The sequence below is a fragment of the Muntiacus reevesi genome, chromosome 3 (genome assembly GCF_963930625.1).
Source record: "Muntiacus reevesi chromosome 3, mMunRee1.1, whole genome shotgun sequence".
Taxonomy (NCBI): domain Eukaryota; kingdom Metazoa; phylum Chordata; class Mammalia; order Artiodactyla; family Cervidae; genus Muntiacus; species Muntiacus reevesi.
The window spans coordinates 262,581,968-262,607,001 of NC_089251.1; the positions used below are offsets into that span (position 1 = coordinate 262,581,968).

Consider the following 25,034-nt stretch of genomic DNA (forward strand, 5'->3'; position numbering starts at 1 on the left):
AGATACAGATAGAGAAATGAATGTGTATATATGTTATATCAGCCCGAGAGATACTGGATAGGGTTTTCAATGTTTATTTGTGTGCATATATATCACTGTATATCTTTTTCTTCTCTGATTGCTGAGGCTAATTCTTCTAAAACTATGTTGAATAGTAGTAGTGAGAGTGGACACCCTTGTCTTTGTTCCTTACTTTAGAGGAAATGCTTTCAATTTTTCACCATTGAGGATAATATTTGCTGTGACATTGTATATATGATGCATGTCTATCTATGTAGATAGATAGACATATATATCTATAGATATATATATATAATATATATCTATCTAAATCTATATCTATATCTGGGCTTCCCTAGTGGCTCAGCTGGTAAAGAATCTGCCTGCAATGTGGGAAACCTGGGTTCAATCCCTGGGTTGGGAAGTTCCCCTGGAGAAGGGAAATGGCTACCCACTCCAGTATTCTGGCCTGGAGAATTCCATGGGCAGTAGAGTCCATGGGGTTGCAAAGAGTCAGACGTGACTAAATGACCTTCACTTACTTTCAAGTATATATCTGTATATCTATATAAGATATATAGATGTGTGTTTGTGTGTATATATATATATAGTATAAATATACCCATATCTATAGATAGTATGTGTGTGTGTGTATATATATAGGAGAAACTAAGAAGAGTATCTTGTTACTTTTTATAAAGGCTAACTAACACATTTGAAATGCAATGGTAAGTTGGATCATAGAAAAGCAAGAAAATTCCAGAAAAACATCTGCTTCTGCTTCATTGACTATGCTAAAGCCTTTGACTGTGTGGATCACAACAAACTGTGGAAAATTCTTAAAGAGCTGGGGATACCAGACCACCTTACCTGCCTCCTGAGAAATCTGCATACAGGTCAAGAAGCAACAGTTAGAACCAGACAGGAAACAACGGACTGGTTCCAAATTGGGAAAGGAGTACATCAAGGCTGTATATCGTCACCCTGCTTATTTAACTTATATGCAGAGTACATCATGCAAAATGCTGGGCTGGATGAAGCACAAGCTGGAATCAAGATTGCCAGGAGAAATATCAATAACCTCAGAAATGCAGATGACACCACCCTTATGGCAGAAAGTGAAGAGGAACTAGAGAGCCTCTGGGTGAAAGTGAAAGAGGAGAGTGAGAAAGCTGGCTTAAAACGCAACGTTCAAAAAATGAAGACCACGCATCTGGTCCCATCGTGGCAAATGAATGGAAACAGTGGAAACAGTGACAGACTATTTTCTTGGGTTCCAAAATCACTGCAGATGGTGACTGCAGTCATGAAATTAAAAGATGCTTGCTCCTTGGAAGTAACCTATGACAAACCTAGACAGCATATTAAAAAGCTGAGACATTACTTTGCCAACAAAGATCCGTATAGTCAAAGCTATGGTTTTTTCAGTACTCATGTATGGATGTGAGAGTTGGACCATAAAGAAAGCTGAGTGCTGAAGAATTGATGCTTTTGAACTGTGGTGTTGGAGAAGAACTCCCGAGAGTCCCTTGAACAGCAAGGAGATCAAACCAGCCGATCCTAAAGGAAATCAGTCCTTAATATTCATTGGAAGGACCCATGCTGAAGCTCAAGCTCCAGTACTTTTGCCACCTGATGCAAAAAACTGACTCACTCAAAAAAGACCCTGATGCTGGGAAAGATTGAAGGCAGGAAGAGAAGGGGACAGCAGAGGATGGGATGGTTGGATGGCATCACTGACTCGATGGACAGACTTTGAGCAACCTCTGGGAGTTGGTGATGGACAAGTAAGCCTGGTGTGCTGCAGTCCATGAGGTCGCAAAAAGTCAGACATAACTGAGCAAATGAACTGAAGACATTCTGACCCCTAACAGTAATAGCCTAATGGTACAAAAAATTCTTGACAACCATTCCTTCTACAGCCAGTCCTGATAATGATGTGAACACAGCAATAACCATGAACGTCTGGCCACTGCTTCATTGCTTCGTGCTCTATAATTGCTCTCTCTCACCACACTGGCCATTTGCACTGTCAGTAAAAGAAGAAGTAGCATTTATTAGAACTTTCCAGGATTAGCTCTTGGTGTTAATTTTACACTTGATCTTAGCCAAAAGGCCAAGAAGCGATTGGAGTTAATTTTAAAATTAATTTAAAAAATTTAATCTGAATTTAATTTAATCTCAATTTTAAAAGAGAATACCATGGAGTCAACTACCTAGGTAGGAGCTGGGACTAGATTTGTTATTATGGAGGCTGGGTGAAAAGAGATGAATGAAGTTATTTCTATGAGGCTTTGTTTGCACCAGATAGATTGTTTAGAATCATGTATATTTGTATTATTTCCCATCTGGAGTATAAGTTAATTCAAGGTTTTTAAAAGTATCTTCTTCATACTCAGGCAATGTATAAAGCTTCATATATAATTTAATGCTGGGAAAGACTGAAGGCAAATGGAGAAGGGGGTGGCAGAGGATGAGATGGTTAGATAGCATCACTGATTCAATGGACATGCATTTGAGCAAACTCAGGGAGATTGTGGACAGAAGAGCCTGGCGTGCTACAGTCACAAAGAGTAAGACACAAGTTAGCAATTGGACAAAAACAAGAGGTTTTTATTGACAGTAATGTAGTTTATTTGCTATGCTTGAAAACCTACACTCAAATTTTATTCAACAACTGATTTCAGGCATAAGAGCTATATATTTTCCAGATGATTTTTGAACCATGTGACTAGCCAATCTAAGTCAGTCAGGCCAAAGATAAAGAATTTTAGGTTATTTTATATGAATTATATAGATTATAGACTTAAAAGATCATGAGTGTTCAGTCTGTCTAAGCACCTCACATGCACAGAGGGAAATTTAAAGAATGCAGTTGGTGGTGATGTTGGTGATGTCAACTCATGGCTTCACTTGGCCTATACAGAAACAGAACCAATCATTCTCTTACCTCTTGTGAAATTACGACATGTATTTTTCTGTTGAATACTTATCAGAAATGTTGCAGTGCGAAAGCTATAAACGAAGGATGATGGCTGTCATGTCTTTAGAAGTCATCTGCTTAGCAAATGATGAGTACTGGAAGTGTATTTTGGATGCAGGTGATGTAAAATCTATTGACTATCTTTTTCTTATGCTATTTTATGTAGAGATATGTTCACTAACTTTAAGATGCATTCTTAATTGTGAAGAAAACTTTTTAGTTGATCTTAAGTTTCTATTTTTCTTTTTTCTAAGATAATTCCCTTTACCTGTAAACCTTGTGTTTTATATTTTAAGTGAAAATGGCACAGGGTCAAAAACACACAGAGCTCATTTCTCTAAAACTTTGCAAGCTTAAAAATTGTATTAAATTAATTCACCATACTACCCTCGTGTTTACTTTCACTTAAAAATTACCCCTTTTCTCTATTTGTACACTTTATTTATATAAATAGCAGTTACAGTGTCAGGTCTGGGTCTGTAACTAGCTCTGCATTTAGAACTTAGACTGATTGCTTACTTTTTTGTATGCTTCGTTTCCTCATTAATAAAACAGTTACTACCTCATAGGATTGTTTTGAGATCAGCACTACTCATTATAACTTTCTGAAATGATGGAAATATTCTATCTACACTATCCATTATGGTAACCATTACTGGAATGTGAATGCTGGGCCCAAATGAGATGCTTCAGAAATATTGGTGGATTGAATAAATGAATGAACGAAACAGTTATAGGCAGACCCCTAACATGTTCCGAAAACAAGTACAAAAAGTTTTTGTTCAAAAAAGTGAACCACAGATAAACAAGCCATGATGCAGGTTTCATTTAAGTGGTTAAATACACACACACATCCCTCATTATACCCGTTATATTTCCCCATGCAGGTGTGCCTATTAGTGATTTTCCTTGACATTGAACCTCCGTAACAAGCATCCAACTGAAACCATATTTTCTATGTTCACCGTGCCTAGTGATTTCTATCTTTGAACCAGTTGTTTTCATTTTCCACCGTTGCTTATATAAAATATGGGTAAAATATAATAAAGTGCTCAAATAATTGCATATACCACTGCCACGCAAAGTTGATGTAATAACCAGAAGTGAACCCTACCATATGGTAGCTCAAACAATTTATTTTTCAGTTATCTTAAGCCAAAATTCAGTGTTTCAAAGGTGGCTTAGTGTTGCCAATACGAAATATATGATTGTGTGCTGTGTGAAAATCAAATGTGTAGACAATAAGAACCTTCCCATACTATAGACAAGACAGAAAAGTGCATTTGTGTGGTTTCAAATGAAAATTTTATAAATATTTCATCAAATTATCTACTAATTGTTTATATGGCAATGCCCATAAATATCAAGTCTATCATGACAAATTGACCACAAATAGTTACAAACCATGCTCTTTCTTGATCTTTTCATTGTAGGCACCATTCCTGCATTAATCAATCTATTAAAAGGCTCCAAAGTTAAATTACAGTGCAAAACAGTTGGGCTATTGAGTAATATCTCAACCCACCCAAGTATAGTGCATGCTTTAGTAGAGGCGGGAGCCATTCCAGCTTTGATTAACCTACTGGTTTCTGAGGAACCTGAACTACACTCCCGATGTGCTGTCATTCTGTATGATATTGCTCAGCTTGAAAACAAGGATGTTGTTGCCAAACATGTAAGTTCTTTTCATAGAACATCATTTTGACTGAGTCACTCTCTCATGTGGAAGCTAGAAAGATGCCCATTTCATTCTGCAGTGGCCCTCATAAACTCCCAGGGGAGAACTCCAATCTCAGGGAGGATGCAGAGAGCACACCAGCCACAACACCATGAGGACCAAAAGTGAGCAAGAGCAAGAGCTCTTCGCCCAGAGCTCACAGTGACGGGTTGTGTGTCAAGCCTGTCCTGAAGTCCCGCTGTTTGATTTTGCTTCATTTCCCCCCACCCAGTCCTACCCTCCCTGTCTGTCACTATGTTCTTGGCCTTATTTATTTTTGTGTGGACCACTGTTTGTCTTTTATATCTCTTCACATCTTTCCTAGGCTTTCCCAACTCATTTCACTGCCCCTTGTCTCAAAAACTTCTCTGAAAAAAAAAAACAATTCTTCTCTGAGCACTGGTGTCTCTTCTGTGCACCCTTGTTTTGTAAAGGTGATTGCCTAATATAATTTTTTTTTTACTGATAATATCAATATCATTTTCAGTTAAAGTTTTTCATCTACTTTGTGATTTATTTTTTCTGATGAGCATTCTTTATCTGTTATAAGTTCTTCCTATTTTTTCTCTTATAATATATTTGAACAGATCCTGTTCTAGGTCCTTTTTGATCGGTACTCACCTTGAATGAGATAAGTTCTTTCTAATCTAGTTATTTGCAGAAAACTGCATGTGGGAAAGAGCCCAGGTCCATGTTTAGGCTACAAGAACATGACGTAGGCTGCAGGGTTGTATGCATGGGAACTTTCAGCTTTGCTTTCCCTTGGCTGACAGTGATAGAGTACCCATCATGTAGTTTCTATTTCCTCCACAGTGCAAAAATCTGTCTCTTTCTTTTTATCTCACCAATAAGTCTACTTATTCTAAACATCTTATCAGTATAATTCTTTATTCATCCTTGCCTTCCTTAATTTTCGACACTTTATGACTGACTGGTCCAGGGAAGATCCTGCTGCCATCCTCCACACCCATTCCTATTGTTCCAGAGGGAATTGTGTGTGTGTGTGTGTGTGTGTGATTTCCTGTCCCTTAAAGTAGAGCCATTTACTTTAGAAAACTGTGTTCTGCCAGTATTTCCTGTAGCCAGTGGCCATGGGAGATCTCTCTCATCTCTGTTGGCTACTCATAAACGTTTATTATCGTTCAACATTACAGATGTCTCCTAGCTTTATTGAAAATAATGTTACACTTCTGTTTCTTGTCTTGTTTAATATTCTTGCATTATTATTGCTAGTAGGGAGAAATGCCATCTTTACTCCACTTAAAATAAGTAAACTATATTTACATTTAAAAATAAAATTTTGTGTTACAGAAGTATAACTGCCAATTACCAGTGAGACAATTACCAATGACAGATATTTCCAAATGAGCATTGTATTCAATTGATATTACTCAGTTGTTTCACTTTTAGATACTTAAATGTTACAGTGAACTTGCAGCCTCAAATTATTTTGGTATAAAGGAGGCTATCTGAAAATATATTTATAGGAACTTCCCTGGCTGTCCAGTGGTCAGGACTCTGCACTTCCAATGCAGGTTTGACCCCTGGCTGGGGAACAAAGATCCTACATGTTGCATGGCACAGTCAGAACAATGAGAGAAAATATATTTATAGAATACTTGCCTTAAAATTAAAGCGTAAGGTATGCTCAAAGTTGTGATAACTGTCATTTAATGTACCATATCAGTAAACGCATTTGTTTATGGGCAATTGTTCTGCCCTAAATAAGCAGATATTTGTATCAAGAAAGATTATAGACTTGCGTTTCTAAATAGAGATGGCAGACCCTTAAATAAATTTGATTATAATTAAATATTATTTTATTTTTAGAATGGAATCCCAGCTTTGATAAATCTCTTAAACTTAGACATAGAAAGCGTGCTAGTAAATGTGATGAACTGTATGCGGGTCTTATGTATGGGAAACAAAAATAATCAAAGAGCAGTGAAAGACCATAAAGGCATCCCATACCTTATTTCATTTCTGAGTTCTGATTCAGGTAAGTCTCTATTTCTATATAATTTAAGTGACCCAGATATATTAAGAGAAGCAAATAAAGGTTTGGACTTGTCATTTATGAATAGATGTCCTGGATTTAATTTAGGATGGATCTAGACATGTGTAATGTAACCTAACTTCTGAAACACTTAAATTTAAACTGTTGGATTTATAAAAGGAATTGATTCTCAAAGCCATTAATTTTTAAAATGTTGAACTAGACATTTTAAAAAATGGAAACATTGGCACAAGTAATAAAAATAGAGCGGGTTAAAGATGGAGCCCGCGCCGGAGGGTGCCACGAGGAACATGTGCCGCCCTGAGCCTGCAGGAGGGACGGTGAGATGCCCAGCATCCCACCCGCACAGCTGGAATCGGGGGGACTGGAGCCGACCTGCCCCGGAGATTGGCCCCAGGCGTGCCTGCAGGGCCCCCTCAGCATCAGGACCAGACAGAAAGGATTTTCGTGTGCCCAGTGGCAGCCATTCAAGCCTGTCTCCTTGAGAGGGGGCCCATTCGTGTCTGAAGGGGCATTTGGGAGTACCCTTCATCAATGGCTGTCCCCAGAGGGACAGTGACTTCACCCCCTGCCCTGGGGTAGAAGCCCTGGCACCCTGGGTAGGATGAGGGGCAATGACACATGCTCGTCTACCTCCTAGGCCTGACCCCTTGGGGTTCCTCCACCCCAGGATCACCTGACTCAGACCCCCCCTTGCTCCTGTGCAGACTCTATACCCCATGGCCAAACACGCCATGCAGCTGTTTCCTGCCTTTGCTGGGAACTCAGGGCTCTGCTCAAATGTCCCCTCCTAAGGAAAGCCTTCCCTGGGCTCCAGGGCGCCAAGTGTTCCTACACCAGGGCCTGTTAGATCACATTTCCACCTGTGGTTGAAGCCCTGTTTAGACCAGGAGCCCCTGAAACTAGTAAACATTTGTTTTTGGCAGTGCTCAACATGGCATACTTTTAAAAATCCAAAGAAACATATAAAGCGAGAAGTATTATCAGCATAAACATGAAGGGGATGTTAATCAAGGGCCTGCCTGACCTCTCAGAGGATACTTGTCCTGATATTAAAAAAGCACATACTATGTAAAAAAAAATAATGTAGTTAATATGCCCAGTTACGCCATAGCGTCTCCTTGGGTGAATAAGACACATATTGATCATTGGAAGCTATTTTTCACGTTGCATAAGGACTTTAGATCTGTTGTGAGATACTGGATATCAAAATTCAAGGTAAGGAGGTAATTAGGCTAATTGTCAGACTCTGAATACCAAGAACACAGAAGCTATGAGGCAATATCTGCAGCTACTGCAAATGGTCTCTTAGATTCTGTAAGAATTTTCTCATCCCAATGAGCCTACACATAACAGTGTAAACTTCAAGTCTGTGGTTTTCCCCTACATATGGGGGAATGAAAAATTAGGAGAAAGCGGGAGGAATGAAAAATTGGGGGAAAGCTTGTATGTTTTCCTTCCTGCTCACTTTATCATCTTTCTTTCTATTCTAGTTCTCTGAAAATGAATACAGAATAACTATGTTGGCTATAATTTAAGACAAGGTTATGGATAAGGGGTTTGTTGCAGAAGGTTTTCCTTTACTTTAGTACTTCAAATTAAGCAATTATCATCTAAGAACCTCTTTCATGTAGTGAAATCATTTGAAAGTTCTTTTCCTTTGTTACAAATTCATAAAGTCATTTGGAATATATTCACCTGTCTCCTCATTCTGCCCAATTCTCTGGGTCTATTTCTGGGTATTGGGTATGTTGGAGAAGTGGCCTTACATAGGAGATGTCCTATGGAGTCCAGCAGCATGCTACCATCTGGCCATCAGACCTAGATGCTCAAAGAGGACCCTTACGTGGGCTGTATGCCCCCTCCTGTTGTAGCGGGGCCAGCTACTGTGGGCACATTGGTAGGCAAGGCTGGCCTCTGGTCTCACTGGCTGAGAGGCCCTGCCTCATGTGGTTGCCATGGGCAGCTGGTGGGCAGGGCAGGCTTTGATGGGTAGCAGTCGTGAGGCCTGTCGTGAACAGGTACAGGCGAGCTGGTGGGAGGGGAGGGGCCCTAGCACCGATAAGCTAGAAGGATTCCACAATGTCCCTGCCAGCATCAGCCCAGCAGAGGCAGATCACAGAACTAGCTGTCTTGGTGTCTCATTCTCCTGTGGAGTGCCAGCTGCCTCCTGCTTCCCCGGAGGCTCTCCAAGATGAGCAAGTCGGTCTGACCCAGGCACCTTTCACACTGCTGCCTCTCTGCACTGGGCCTCAGAGCGTGTGAGATTTTGCATGCACCCTTTAAGAAAGTTTCAGTGTCCTACAGACACATGAAAAGATGTTCAACATAACTACTCATCAGGGAAATGTGAATCAGAAACACAGTGAGGTATCACTTCACATCTGTCCAAAGGGCTATCATCGGAAAGATAGCAAATAACAGGCGTTGGCAAGGGTGTGGAGAAAAAAGAACTCTGGTGCACTGTTGGAGGGGATGTAAATTGGTACAGCCAATATGGAATAGAACTAACAAATGATCCAGCAAATCCACTTTTAGGTATTTACACAAGGAAAACTTAAAGGCTAATTTATAGAGATAAATTAGATGTTCCCTTATGTTCCATGTGGCTTAGCTGGTAAAGAATCCGCCTGCAATGCAGGAGACCTGGGTTCGATCCCTGGGTTGAGAAGATCCCCCGGAGAAGGGAAAGGCTACTCACTCTAGTATTCTGGCCTGGAGAATTCCATGGACTGTAGAATCCATGGGGTCACAAAGAGTCAGAGAGGACTGAGGAACTTTCACTTTCATGTTCCACGCGGCATTACTTACAATAATCAAGATATTGAAGCAACCTAAGTGCCTATTGATAGATCAATGAATAAAGAAGATGTAGTATATATACACAATGGAATAGTCACAGCCACAGAAAGAATGAAATTTTGCCATTTGTAACAATATGGATGGAACTGGAGGGTATCATGCCAAGTGACATAAGTCAGACAAAGAAATACTGTATTCACTTATATGTGGAATCTAAAACTGAAAACGAATGAACAAACAAACCAAAAAGTAGATACAGAGGAAAAAACTGTGGTTGCCTCAGGCAAAGGGTTTGGGGGTTGTATGAAGTAGGTGAAAGGGATTAAGAGGTACAAATTTCCAGTTATAAAATAAGACATGAGGATGTTATATATAGCATAAAGAATATGGTCAATAATATTGAAATTACTTTGTATGGGAATAGACAGTTACTTTTTGAGGTGATAGTTTCCTAATATATTGAAATATTAAATAACCATGTTGTACGTCTGAAACTAACATAATATTGTATGTCAACTATACTTCAATTTAAAAAAGAGATAAAGAGAAAAAAAGAAAATGAATCTACCGTGAATGTATTCAGCTATTCCAGTAATTCTTAGGACTGTATACTAAGGGGGAAAATATACAAACAGGAAGGGAATGTGCCAAGATTTTTCCTAAGCATTGCTTAAAACAGTGAAATTTAGAAATAACCCATTATTTTTTAAAATGTAAATGTTTAAGGAAATGTGAGACATGGATTAATGGAATATTTAGGAGACACTGATGTTCATAAAGAATGGGAGAAATTTTTTTTACTGGTAAATTAAAATGCAGGATACTGTGTTTATAGTACAACTGTGTTAAGTACAACAGTATCTAGAGTTATCTATGGTTTCCCTGGTGGCTCAGATGGTAAAGAATCCACTAGCAATGCAGAAGACAGGGGTTCGATCCCTGGGCTGGGAAGATCCCCTGGAGGAGGGCATGGCAACCCACTCCAGTATTCTTGCCTGGAGAATCTCCATGGACAGAGGAGTCTGGCGGGCTGCAGTCCATAAAATCACAAGAGTCAGACATGACTGAGTGACTAAGCACATTATATTTACATAATATATATTATATATTTACAAAAATAGTGGATGATATTACATGGAATGTTTGTGCTTGGGTGGGAAAGTCTGAAGAGTTTTATTTCTTTATTTTCTAAATTTTCTAGACTCTATAAACTTGATTTTTAAATATGGAAAACTAGTGATAACGCCGCATGCTTATATTCCTACCTTTTAAAAGGTTTATTTAACTGGTTCTTGAATTCATTTGAAGATGTGTTGACAGCTGTATCTTCCGTGACAATTGCTGAGGTTGCTCGTGACAATAAGGAAGTTCAGGATGCTATGGCTCTGGAAGGAGCCATTCCTCCTCTGGTGGCTCTGTTTAAAGGAAAGCAGCTTAGTGTCCAAGTGAAGGGTGCCATGGCTGTGGAAGCGCTGGCAAGTTACAACCCTGCCATCCAGAGAGCATTTCTAGAAAAATCATTAAGTAAATATCTTTTAAAACTTCTCAAGGTAGGAATTTTACTACTCTTCATTTTTCTTAAAGTATCCAACATTGAATTTAGTTAAGTGAAAAGAAAACTAAAACCAATTCTAGAATAAACGTTTTATTAAACACACATTCCTGTGGTATTCAGTAAATCCTCATTGACTGAATGGAATGTTTTTTTAAATAGGCATTTCAAATAGATGTTAAGGAACAAGGAGCTGCAGCACTTTGGGCCTTGGCAGGACAAACACTAAAACAACAAAAGTATATGGCAGAACAGATCGGATACAACTTTATCATAAATATGCTTCTATCACCATCAGCTAAAATGCAGTATGTTGGTAAGTTATGTTCTATCCATAAATCTACACAATACAGAACAGGACTTTGGAGGGTTAGACAGGTTTCTTGCTTTTCTTTGTCAGGAGGTGAAGCTGTCATAGCTTTAAGTAAGGACAGCAAGATCCACCAAAATCAAATCTGTGAAGGGAATGGGATCGCACCACTGGTCCGCTTACTAAGGATTAGTAAAATAGCCGATGGCACGCTGCTGAGCGTCATCAAAGCAGTGGGATCCATCTGTATTGGTTTGTAAATTTATTCTCAGTTCTAAAAACACTAGTAAGGTACTACTCTTCCTCCCTATCCCTACTGTTGCAGCCCTTAATCATATCTAATCTGTTATTATAATGTTTTTATTTCCCAAAGACCTTAATGAGTAAAACTGATGTAATTAAGCATAGTATATCAATTTTGCTTTGAATTCTGGTTAGAATGAGAAATGAGGACCATGAGCCTTGGCTGTTTTGACTTAAAACAATCTCTTATTTTTAAGTTTAAGAGATAAATATTTCTTATTTTGAATCTTAGGAACTATATGTTTTTGAAGATACAGAAGTGTTTCTAATGCTGTGGCACATTTTTCTATTCCATTCTCTTTCCATAGTCATTCTTTGTTTATGTAGTGGCCACTAGGTCTTGTTGTTCCTTTCTTTGCAAAGGAATTAACCTTTCCATAAACACACATATTTCTTCATTAATTAGGCCTTTAATATCTCCCAGCAATGTTTTATAGTTTCCAGTGGACAATTCTTGTGCAATATTTTGCCGATTTTATCTTAGGCATTTCATACAACATGCATGCAACACTCCCTACCTCAGTGCCTGGTGCACTCACTCAATACTTGTCTGTTGAATGAAGAATATTCATGTAATTATTGTTTGTGTACATCTCCTGGTGGCCAATGGACAAGGGGAGTAGGGAACAATGAAACAAAAGTATTTCTTTGCTGCTCCTATTCCCTTAGTTGCTTCAAACTTCACCGGGTAATAATAAGTAGGTGCTTTCTCTTCATTGTTCCTAAAGGGGCCCGGTCTTGTACTTATATTTAAGTATGTAAACCCACTGTATTTGCAGTGTGGCATTTATTGGTAAAAGAACAAATTTTAAATTGTTCGTTCATGTCCACTAGAAAAATGATTTGAGTCTCTTAATTGAGTTTAGAGCTGCAATTTAAAGTAGTATGCTTAGAAGAAGTAAGATTATCTTTCTAGTATGAGTATTTAAGGAATCCAGAAATTTTAACCAGGTGACTACTCAAGTTATTTTTATAAAAACAAACTTTTAATGGAAAACAGTAGCAGTTATAAGCTGAAGTACCTTGCACATAATTCTTTTTTTAAATAAATGATAGCTATTACATTATTATTCCCTGATAGTCCAGCACTTCTAATTTCTTAGTTTCGTGACTATTAGAAAGCTGTTCTAACAGTAACTTTTCCAGGATTATTCACTTTGCCTTTTAAAAAGTTAATTAAGGTAAAATAGTGTCAATAAAGCATTTCCTTTGTAATTTACCAACCGTGTTATGCTAGGACACATTGGGAACCAAACGTATTGAGCTATGTTTGACTTTAAATTTCCAAGATGGAAAAAGTGTTATCTCACTGAAATGTGTATTCTTACAGGTGTCGCTCATACAAGCAATCCCATTAGTCAACAATTTGTTGTAGATGAAAATGCCTTTCCAGTACTTATTCAACTACTGAGAAGTCACCCTTCTCCCAATATTAAGGTATATCCAAGACTTTTGTGTGATATAGTAAAAATTAACATACATGACTTTTTAAAGAATAATTTTTATCTTTAGGCAAGCTCAGAATTATAATAAAAATATCTAACCTTTTAAACAAAATCCTAATTTTTATAAATTTATTTTTTCATTGAAGGATAATTACTTTACAGAATTGTGTTTTTTCTGCCAAACACAAAATCACAAAATCCCAGAAGTTTTAAACAAAACAGTTGCCACAGAAAGAGGTTTTGTGGATTATTTGATACTTCAAAAGAAAAAAAAAACCCTGAATTCTGGGGAATTGGGTTAATTTTCTTATCTAGATTCTAAGACTAGAATGCCAAAAACAAAAATATGAAGAAAATTAAAATCCCTTATTAAAGTGAAAAAAAATGCTACAAAGATAGTAGCAAAGATATTACTAAATTTTATTAAAATATAGTTTTTTCAGATATAACAAGAAAGTCTTAGTCTTCTGTCTTTATTTATCAAAGAAGTTTTATTCCTCAGATATTTGATTATTCTTAGAATTTCTTCCCTTCTTCCTCAGATACTGGTTGCTAAACCTGGGTGGGGATAATGTGGATGTGTGATTAATGTAGCAAAATTTCTCAAATATAAATGAATCCTGTCAGTATTTACACCATCAAAACCACCCTACCTTCCACCAAGCAACCTGTGTTGGCTGGCAGCAATACTTTTCTCAAGGGTGGACACTGCTAGGAATTACTATGAGTTGCTGAAGAGTCATTCATTCTTCCTTTTACTTCTAGTTAAATGCCTTTTAGTAAAATGACATTCACATCTATTAAAATCCTTTACCAAGGTTTTAGAAATTCAGGACCTCTGTACTTGGCTACACAAACTATAATGACAAAAATTTATTTTCTCTTTAAAATTTGGTAAGGGGTCTGCTGGAAATCAGAAACTAAAAAATAACATATGAAGAAAATATATAAGTAAATATAGCATGATTTCTTTTAAGGAAGGTGTTTGGTATTTTGTTGTCAGAAAAGATGTTATAAGTTACCTGGCTTTTCTTGCCATGAAAGAGATTATGTCATTACAGAAGCTGATTAGGGAAATAAACAGGCACGTGCTAGCACTTTTTGGCTTGAATTATATGCAAAAACTGCACTGACTTTCAAAGTACAAATAAATTTCTCAAGACTAAGGAAAATGACATGTAAAATAATTTTTTATTTTAAAATGTACATTTTCATGGCAAAACAGTTTACTTCAGTTGCATCTGTCCATATTTCAGCATATATTTTCAATGAGCTGTTAAACTTATTAAAATAGAACATAAATATTTGACATTTTAATACTTTTCCTCAAATAAGATTCTATAGTAAATATTTTTGCAATAATAATCATGCTTTTCAAATTCACAATGCTTTTTATAGAAATCCATGGTGTAGTACTTAAAAATTTGTCTCCTTAGCCCAGTAATGCCAAGGTTCATTAACAGTCCTTAAAGGGCTTCAGAATGTGCCTTAAACAACTCCAGAACCAGAAGGAAACTTCCTAGGATTATTCCCCAATGCTTTGCTTCAGTTGAAAGCATTCCATTAGAGCATTACATCTCAATGGTCAGTAGCTAACAAGCACCATGCTAGGAAATTTTTAATTTTTTTTTTGATGTAGAAGGAATGCAACTATGCACTTATGATAAATTTCTTCACACGTACTGCAGGCCCTGGTTGCCCCCCTCCCCCCCGGGCCCTCACATGGAGCTTTGTGGTTGCGCAGTACACAGAAGGATTATTTTCTCAGCTGTTAAAAATTGTGAGGGGAATTTTTCCAGAAGTTGTATTGCCGCTCTCTAAATACTAGTCAGAGAAATGGAATTAATGGTATTCTATGGTATCTTTGAATTGGTATATCCTATATAAATATTTGAATGATGAAATGTGTCATTTGATAAACCATGAGTGAAAAATATATTTCTGAAAATTACATATGTAGGTTGAAGTGGCATTTTCCTTGGCATGCATTGTCCTAAGGAATGATCTCTTACAGAAGGAATTACAAGAAAATGAAGGGTTTGATTATGCTGATGTCCTTTATCTTCTTCACTCAGAAGATAAGGTAATAACTTTATGAAATGTTAGAGTTCATTTAGAAAAAAATGATTTTTAGACTACATCCTCAAAATTTCATCATCTTTTTCATGCAATATTCAAATGTATTATTTAAAAAATGTAAAATATCTTTGGTTGGTTGTTAGTTTGTTAGTTTGTAATGATGTAATAATATTGTTCCATATTTTTCAAAGTTGTCATATTTCATCTTTGAAATGTAGCAATTTTAATGCTTGGTGACAAGCCAAAAAACAAATCTCTTCTGTCCTGGATGCATCAAATTTCAACTTAATTTTATGACCTTTCAATCTTCAGTCATCTACTTCTTACCCAGTATTCTAGAGTGGTGGTTCTCAAACTATTTGTGATGAATGAATAGCTTTTTCCCCAGAAATCTGTTAGGAGGAGATAATTTTAAAGCAACCAAACTGTAAATTTTGAAATAATTTTAGACTTTCCATAAATCTGGAAAATAATACAGAGTGTTCTGAAAGTACACAGCTTTCTTGGATGTCAATCAGGAAGTTAACATTGATATAGTACTACTAGCTAATCTGCAGAGTTCATTTAACTTTTGCCAGTTTCTCACCAGTGTCCTTTTCCTATTCCAAAATCCAATCCAGGATCCCACATTGCATCTAATTATCATGTCTCTTTAGTGTCCTTTAATCTGTGACACTCAAGTCCTTTGCCCTTCATGACTGTGATATTTTTGATGAGTCCAGTTACCTGCTGTTTCTCATGGTTACACTGAGTTCATGCATTTTGGCTGAGAACACCATAGTCTTCACTCACTTTCCCAGTCATCCTTGCAGGGAGTACACAATGTTGATACGTCTTATAACTGGTCGTGCTAACTTTGGGTGCCTGATTAAAGTGGTGTCTCCATATTTCTCCCTTTAGTTACTGTTCTTCCCTTTATAATTAACAAGTATTTGGAGGTGAGTATCTCTGAGACTATGGAAATACTGTGTTACACATTGAACTTGTACTCACTGGTTTTAGGATCCATTGATGCAATAATAATTACTGTGATATGCCTAATGGTGATTAAATATTTTTTTCCTTTATTATAAATTGGTATTTAACTGTAAGGAAGAGCTGTTTAAGTATTCTCAGTTTCTATAATCCTTTTGGCAATTATTTTGTGAACTATCACTGGTCCCTGTCCCTAGAGAAACAGAAAAACTCCCAAACTATTGTTATTCTACAGTGCATTGAGCAATAAAGAAAGAACATTGCCAATTATGTCTCAGCTCTAGGAGATTTTGAGGAAGAAAGGAGAATGGTAAAGGGGAAAAATGAAGTCATTGTATTATTATTATTTTTTCTTTTTTTTTTCCATTTATTTTTACTAGTTGGAGGCTAATTACTTTACAATATTGTAGTGGTTTTTGCCATACATTGACATGAATCAGCCATGGATTTACATGTATTCCCCATCCCCACCCTCTCCCACCTCCCTCTCCACCCGATCCCTCTGGATCTTCCCAGTGCACCAGGCCTGAGCACTTGTCTCATGCATCCAACCTGGGCTGGTGATCTGTTTCACCCTAGATAATATATATGTTTTGATGCTGTCCTCTCGAAACATCCCACCCTTGCCTTCTCCCACAGAGTCCAAAAGTCTCTTCTATACACCTGTGTCTCTTTTTCTGTCCTGCATATAAGGTTATCGTTACCATCTTTCTAAATTCCATATATATGCGTTAGCATACTGTATTGGTCTTTATCTTTCTGGCTTACTTCACTCTGTATAATGGGCTCCAGTTTCATCCATCTCATTAGAACTGATTCAAATGAATTCTTTTTAATGGCTGAGTAATATTCCATTGTGTATATGTACCACAGCTTCCTTATCCATTCGTCTGCTGATGGGCATCTAGGTTGCTTCCATGTCCTGGCTATTATAAACAGTGCTGCGATGAACATTGCGGTGCACGTGTCTCTTTCAGATCTGGTTTCCTCGGTGTGTATGCCCAGGAGTGGGATTGCTGGGTCATATGGCAGTTCTATTTCCAGATTTTTAAGGAATCTCCACACTGTTCTCCATAGCAGCTGTACTAGTTTGCATTCCCACCAACAGTGTAAGAGGGTTCCCTTTTCTCCACACCCTCTCCAGCATATATTGCTTGTAGACTTTTGGATAGCAGCCATCCTGACTGGCGTGTAATGGTACCTCATTGTGATTTTGATTTGCATTTCTCTGCTAATGAGTGATGTTGAGCATCTTTTCATGTGTTTGTTAGCCATCTGTATGTCTTCTTTGGAGAAATGTCTGTTTAGTTCTTTGGCCCATTTTTTGATTGGGTCATTTATTTTTCTGGAATTGAGCTTCAGGAGTTGCTTGTATATTTTGGAGATTAATCCTTTGTCTGTTGCTTTATTTGCTATTATTTTCTCCCAATCTGAGGGCTATCTTTTCACCGTGCTTACAGTTTCCTTTGTTGTGCAAAAGCTTTTAAGTTTCATTAGGTCCCATTTGTTTATTTTTGCTTTTATTTCCAATGTTCTGGGAGGTGGGTCATAGAGGATCCTCCTGTGATTTATGTCAGTATTATTATTTTTTTAAACAGAATTTTACTCTACTGTAGTACACAAAAAGATGAGAAGTGCTGCTGCCATGTGGGCAATAATAGGGTAGGGATTCATCTGACTGACTTTCTAAACCACATTTGCTCCCTCTCCTCTGTTCCGTCTACATGTTACTCTCATTGGTCTGCTCCTCAGGGACACCCAAGTTCTCCCTTTCCTTCTACTGCCCACTCTCCTTTCAGTCGTTCTCCAGTTCCTCCTAGATTGTTCCCATGTGCTCCATCCACTCTCTGGGCCCTTTCCCTTTATATCTAATACCTTTCTTCTTGCCTGCGATCAGGTGACTACTTTGTAAGCTGTTGTTCAGTTGCTAAATCATGTCCAACTCTTTGCAACCCCATGGACTGCAGCACGCCAGACTCCCCTGTCCTTCACTATCTCCATGAGTTGGCTTAAACTCATGGCCATTGAGTCGGTGATGCCATCCAACAATCTCATCCTCTGTCGCACACTTCTCCTCCTGCCCTCAATCTTTCCCAGCATCAGGGTCTTTTCCAATGAGTTGGCTCTTCTTGTCAGGTGGCCAAAGTATTGGAGCTACTTTCTATCAGAGTACTTGGTGAGTACGTACTTTTTATTATGGAAAAATTCAAACAGAAATAGAATGACAAAGTAGCATACTCACATATTCCCATGACCTGTCTTCAGCAGTTATTTCATTTATATATTCCCTCACTATCCATATATTACTTTTGAAGCAAATCTCAGGCATCATATACTTTTATCTGAGAATATTTCTTATGTACCTATAGCATTATAATATGATTAACAGTGACAGAAGAAAACTCACTAAGATTAACATTCTCTCACACTGAAATTAATGGTTCTCTCTCTGTGTACCACAGTGTCCAAATAAAATATTAAAAATAGGGTTTAGTGACAAGATTCTATCTTTTGGGTCTTTCTAGAAGATCCACCATACTTGGAAATCTTTGGCAAATGGACTGCCAAAGGGAAAATTGACTTTTGCTCTTTGCCCAGTCCTAGAATGTTAAAATGCAATTTTTAAAAAGGAAATCATTTTTTATTCTCCCTTAGAATACAGCAGAATTTTACAAGTAAATTTATTTTAAGAAATGAGCAGTATCATCTCAGAATGCATACAATTCAATATATATCATGCTATACAAGAGAAATTTTAATTTTTATCAATTCTGTTTTGAAATGTTGAAATAAAAATATAAAAAAAAAGTTGAAGGTTAATAAAATTACGGAGGTTCCTATTACCATTTGGGTATTCATTTACATAACCAGTAATCTAACATTCCATTTAAAAATTAAAATTTTTTTCTCTTCTCTTCTCCCTGATACCAGTACCTAATTCTCTGTTTTATTTGTTCAATAACATTCTGGGGCAACTCTACTACCTGTTTTCCCCAATAATGTCTTATTTTACTCCCAGAGATAAGAATGAAATGTATCTTAATATGCAAGAATTCAAAACTCATTGCCTTGAGTAACATGATAAATGAAGTAAGTTAAAGATAATGCATCTCTCCTGTTTCCAGGATATTTGTTTAAGAGCAGGCTATGCATTAACCCTTTTTGCCTTCAACAATCGCTTGCAACAATACTTAATACTGGAAAATGGAAAAATGAGCATATCAATTTTTGAACCTTTCCTTGAATCAACAATTGAAACTGAGAAGGCAATGGCAGCATTTCAGGTATAAACTTGAGGGTTAAAATTTCAAATCATTATATCTTTTTAGTGAAAACTGCAAAGTTAGAAAAAACATTGGATCTGGAAAATATTAACTGATTTTATACAATTCACAGTATTTTTTACACCACCGCCTTCCACCTCATAAGAATTCCATTCTTTACGAGGAGTCCTTCATTTATGTAGAATTTTACAAGGTTAGGTGCTTCCGTGGTGGCTCAGTGGTAAAGAATCCCCCTGCCAATGCAGGAGATGCAAGTTTGATCCCTGGGTCAGGAAGATCCCCTGGAGAGGAAATGGCTACCCACTCCAGTGTTCTTGCCTGGGAAATCCCATGGACAGAGGAGCCTGGTAGGCTGCAGTCCATGGAGTCACAAAAGAATTGGACATGACTTAGTGACTAAACAACATGATGTGGGTTTTTTTGTTTGTTTTTTACAAATTAATAGGCAATTTTGCCTCATCTGATGCTTAAAACAACCCTATCAGGTTGACAGGCATGTAGTATTATTTTTATCACTCCTATTGTACAAGGCAGTAGGTAGAGAAACAAGTTTTCTAACTTCAGATCTTTAGCTGATCACCTGATTCTTCAACCATATAGACAACCATATGTTTCTGGCTTCTTCTCGATCTTATTCCCTCTTCTTTGTCTATCTCGTGGCCTTTAGGAGAAGTATTTTCTGTGAACCCATACTTTACAGATGCAAAAGTTGCAAACACTGTAGAAAGAAAGTGGAAGAATAATATGGCCTACGATGGTTACTCAGTAATCAGATAGGGAAGCACACTCTGGGTCCTCGCCTGTGGCTTCTTTTCTTCTATTGGATCATTGACCAAATTGACCAAATTGACCAAATTGCTTCCTAGAAGCATGCCCTCAGAAATAAAAGGCTGACTACAGAAGCTGAGTAGGAAGTGTTCAATGATTCTATGCTTTTTTCATTTTTAGATTATTGTATTAGCTAAAGTCATTATAGATGTGGACCACATTACTTTGACTGCGAGAGGTGTTACTATTTTAGTTGATAGTCTGTATTCAGCTGATTCCACTACTATTGTCTTGACAGGTAAGAAATAACTAGAAGTCAATCATATCCACATAAAACTATTTTCAAAAAAGTATTTTTTTTTGTAATCTGAGGAGTAATAAAATAAACCTGATACTCTGTCATGTGGTTTTAAGAATGAATTCATGTAAATCTACATGGAACTCCAGAGTTAAGTCTACATGGAACTTCAGAGTTAAGTCTACATGGAACAATGAAAGTCTATTCTGCACCCCAATTACAGCCTTTCTGATTTCCTAATTACTTTTTTAAACCTCTAATTAATTTTTTCAACCTCTAATTAATTTTTTCAGAATGTAAAATGAGAATTCAACTATGAACTACCAATAAAAAATTTATACACTATAGTAATACTGGCAGACTTAAACTGATAACCTCTGTTTCCTTTTGACTAAATGTGCACATTTGGCTAAGGTTTGAGTTCTCTGTGTGCTATGCAATATAGCAAAGCAGAATGGTCCAGGATCACTCTTGACAGACAGTGCTAATTGTGTGACTATATCTATCCAGATCTAACTCTCCAGATGATAAATATGTTAGTTTGCTTGATCTATCACGTTCAATACCACATAAAACAGTATCAAAATGACAGCCATATGGAGAGACAACTACCAAAAAATAAAGTATTTGTTTTTTAACTGAAAGGGATTATTGAACACACCAAAAAAAAAAATTTCACTTGTTGCCATAAAGTTACATTTGTATGGTTTAAGGTAAATTCAAGCAAACAAAAATTAGCTAGAAAAAAAATACATGTTTAAAATAAGTTATTAAATATATTTTTATCTAAATAACATTCTTAGTCATAGTAATTCTATGACTCTGAAAAACAATTGTAGTGGGTTTAAATTTTACCTCATAAACTCCTCTGTGCAAGAAATGGCATATTATTTTAGCTTTCAAATATTAATTTTCCCAGGGTGGTAGATGCTGAATCTCAAAAATTATTTTGCTTCCTCTGCACTCCACCACTGGAGTTATATTCACCTCCAGAGTCATATGCATGCCTGGGATTTCTCAAGCAAAGCCAGATACTTAGATTTCAGGTATAAAGTAAAATAAATGATATGCTCAAATCCAAGTTGGTATGATCTCCAGAAGAGGCTCCAAAAGCACAGAAATTTTACATAGACTGACGTTTCTGTTGCCAGCAGTTCAGTTTTCCATGTGTACCACTTTGCCATTCTTCACGCAAGGTCCTGCTGTTTTAGTCTTAGATTTTCTGCCCTTACCCATTTCTTACTCCCTATATTTAAAGGCACCCTTTCCCCTTCCTCCCCTTGTATAAACTCAGGCTTTAGAAAATAAAAGCCTGAAAGTAAGATTATCATTAGATAATTTTTGCTCTAGACCATACCACCCAACTCTCCTCATCCTGAGGCCATAAATACAGAAGACTTTCTGGCTTTTAATGGAGGCTGGAAAAAACATAAGAACCAAAACCCAGTGAACACCTCGATAAAGTATCCACCCATAAATGTAAAAATAGATTTATTGTGTTACATTTATTCCAACACAGCAACAATATTGGGAAAGAATATCACATGAAATCTCTATAAATAAAAACACAAATTCTAATGAAACAATTTTAAGTTGGTAGCTGCACATTTATTTAATTACTGCCGCTGCTAAGTCGCTTCAGCTGTGCCTGACTCTTAGCGACCCCATGGACTGCAGCTTACCAGGCTCCTCCATCCATGGGATTTTCCAGGCAAGAGTACTGGAGTGGGTTGCCATTGCCATCTCCGTGTTATTTAATTACTAGATCACTTTATTACTTCAATCTCAAAACACTGCTTTTATGGGAAGAACCTCAATGATCTTAAATGTCAATAAGCAATATATTGCTTGATTTTAAAAATATAATTAAGCTCTTAAAGTCATTTGAATTGCAAAAAGGACATTAAATTTTCTTACGTAGTTCAAACATTATGTTCATAATCATTAAAAAACATAAAACCCCAAAATAAAATATATTCTGAAGCCAAGAGGAAGAAAACCTCTGATTTTTCAAAATTCTTCACACTTAAATGAGCCTATTTAACTTTTACTGTTTGTGACAGAAAACCAAACCATAATTTTGGGGAAGTTTATATTTAACACACACACATTTTTCCTCAGTAGTTCTTCATTAATAGAGATGTGACTCAAGAACTTTTTAATACTTTCATATATGCAGATGAATGAAGGCACAGTATATTGGTTTATATCAATTAAATGACACATGCATGTTTTCTTGTTTAATTTATAGGGAACTTAATAGCTACCTTGGCTCATTCTAGAGCTGGTATTCCAGAAGCGTTTACCACATTAGGGACAATCCAACAGCTCTGCTATCATTTGTATTCAGGACAAGAAGAGGTAAGAAAAAGTAATTCTAAAACAGAATATCCTAAAAATAATCTGCCTCTCTCTCACTTCTGTGGGCCAATTTCTCCACAGGTTGAGTGTTATATAATATTAACAGTTCATATTACTAACTCAAAATTTTATGATTTCTCTTTTCTCTTTGCCATTCACAATTCTGGTTCCCACAAAATAGGCTCATTGGTTTTAATTTCAGGCTTTAAGGTTCAGTCTATGAATAAGTACATGGATGATACAAAATCATTTATAAAATATTTTATATTTTATAATTAAAGTCACGCAGTCATTTCTGTGATTATTTGTAATGAGTGAAAGTGGAATCCATTGGAAAGCTTTCCTTACCTGCCCAACAGTTAAGAGCAAGGGTGTGTGAAGCCTAGTTGGCACTGATAGTGTGTTGCTTCTGTTTCTTTTGCTTCTCCTGGAAGGACAAAGGCAGTATTTCTCCAACTTTAAGGCTATATCACCTGGAGGACTTGTTACACCACAGACTGCTGGCCTCCATTCCCAAAGTTTCTGATCTAATGTATCTGGTGTAGAATTAGCATTATATTTTGCATTTCTAACATGTTCCCAGAAGCTGAGGCTGCTGCTCGAGACCCACTGTGCAGGCCATGGAAGATTGGGGGCATAGACAGAAGTCGTATGTCAACGTAAAGACCAACATGTCAGCCTTCTGGTACCCTGCATGGGCTTGGTTTACGTTCATTTTTTCAACATTTCTTATGCCACCATGAAGAGATTTTCCTAAGAACTTCCCAGGGGTGTACTTTATTATATGAACAACCTAATTACTTCAGAGTGAAATGCAGAGAGTATTTCCTTCAAAGGAAGGATTACTTTTTCTGAAGTCCCATGGCCTGGAACTTGTGCTTGTTTCTTTGGTTTTGCCAGTGAATAACTGAGTTGCTTCCTTGGGTGGCTTATTTTTAACTTACTTTTATGCTATGGTTTCTTTACCTAGTTTCCTACTATCATGATCACCTGTGCAGTTTTGAAAAGTCCAATGTTCAGTTCGCTGCACTTCAAAATAATTAAATCAGTTTTCAGACAAGATTTTCATAGCAATCCAGATGATTCCAATTCACAGTGAAAACCCAAGACCTACTATCTTAGTTCAAACTCAAAGGTTCTTACTTGGGCTGCCCCTGAGAATTACCTGTGGCACTTAAAAAAAAATACCTAACACCAGATTCTACTAAGAGAGACTGTATTGACTTGGCGGGCTTTTTGTTTCTTTAAACTACCAGTGATTCCAACGGAGAAGGCAATGGCACCCCACTCCAGTACTCTTGCCTGGAAAATCCCGTGGACAGAGGAGCCTGGTGGGCTGCCATCTATGGGGTTGCATAGAGTCGGACACAACTGAAGCGACTTAGCAGCAGCAGCAGCAGCAGCAGTGATTCCAAAATGCAGCCAGGACTGAGACCAACTACTCGAAATCAATGGCAACTCACAGACTCCCGAAAAATATGGCTATGCTTCTGTCTATAAATTGCTGTCAGCTGACATACATATTTGCTGTATGATCTCTACAGAGATTTCCTATGAAATATTTAATGAGCACACTGGGTTAGATATTTTAAGAACAAAGCTCAGTGTTTAAGGGGAAATTGTTTCTTCTTCACTTAGGTTCGCATGGCTTGCTCCAGTGCTCTTGGTTACTTAACTTACAATGCAAATGCTTTCCGACTCTTATTAAAGGAATGCAGGAATAAACCTAATCAGTTCCTTCGTATAACAAAAAATATCAGCAGAGATGCAAGTATAAACCCAGCATTTTTAAAGGAATTTGAAATGCAACAAAAAGTGGGACTTCCTTCCCTAAGGTATTCCTATATTTGAAGCGGCAGTAGTGAAATTACTGAGAAGGATTTTTAAGGAAGTTTAAGAAAGATCAAACAAGGGAACTATCCTTGATATGAATCTATGCACTGTGTAACAAAAGAAAGAGTTCTTTCTAAATGTCCATTGCCAAAGCCTCTTTTTAATTCCAACTTAGCAACAGAATTGAGAGTGCAGACAAGAATACAACTGATCTTGGGGATCCTGTCTGGTCAGGGTCATTCATCCCCCTTTTCAGAAGTTTTTGGAAGATTAGTTGCTTCCAAGTTCAATTTGGGCTTCCCTGGTA

The 25,034-nt window shown here is 37.1% G+C and overlaps 1 protein-coding gene across 1 annotated transcript in view; it reads left to right on the forward strand.

The window, feature by feature from the left end:
• The window catches only part of ANKAR (ankyrin and armadillo repeat containing), a 51,130-nt gene that overhangs the window by 22,039 nt on the left and 4,057 nt on the right, over positions 1-25,034 (forward strand). The window contains exons 9-20 of the mRNA XM_065931917.1: positions 2,997-3,101; positions 4,417-4,658; positions 6,531-6,699; positions 10,828-11,069; positions 11,234-11,387; positions 11,472-11,633; positions 13,015-13,121; positions 15,090-15,212; positions 19,309-19,467; positions 20,416-20,533; positions 22,785-22,894; positions 24,533-24,729. Of these exons, the coding sequence (XP_065787989.1) occupies positions 2,997-3,101; positions 4,417-4,658; positions 6,531-6,699; positions 10,828-11,069; positions 11,234-11,387; positions 11,472-11,633; positions 13,015-13,121; positions 15,090-15,212; positions 19,309-19,467; positions 20,416-20,533; positions 22,785-22,894; positions 24,533-24,729 (1,888 nt within the window). The remainder of the gene's footprint in view (positions 1-2,996; positions 3,102-4,416; positions 4,659-6,530; positions 6,700-10,827; positions 11,070-11,233; positions 11,388-11,471; positions 11,634-13,014; positions 13,122-15,089; positions 15,213-19,308; positions 19,468-20,415; positions 20,534-22,784; positions 22,895-24,532; positions 24,730-25,034) is intronic.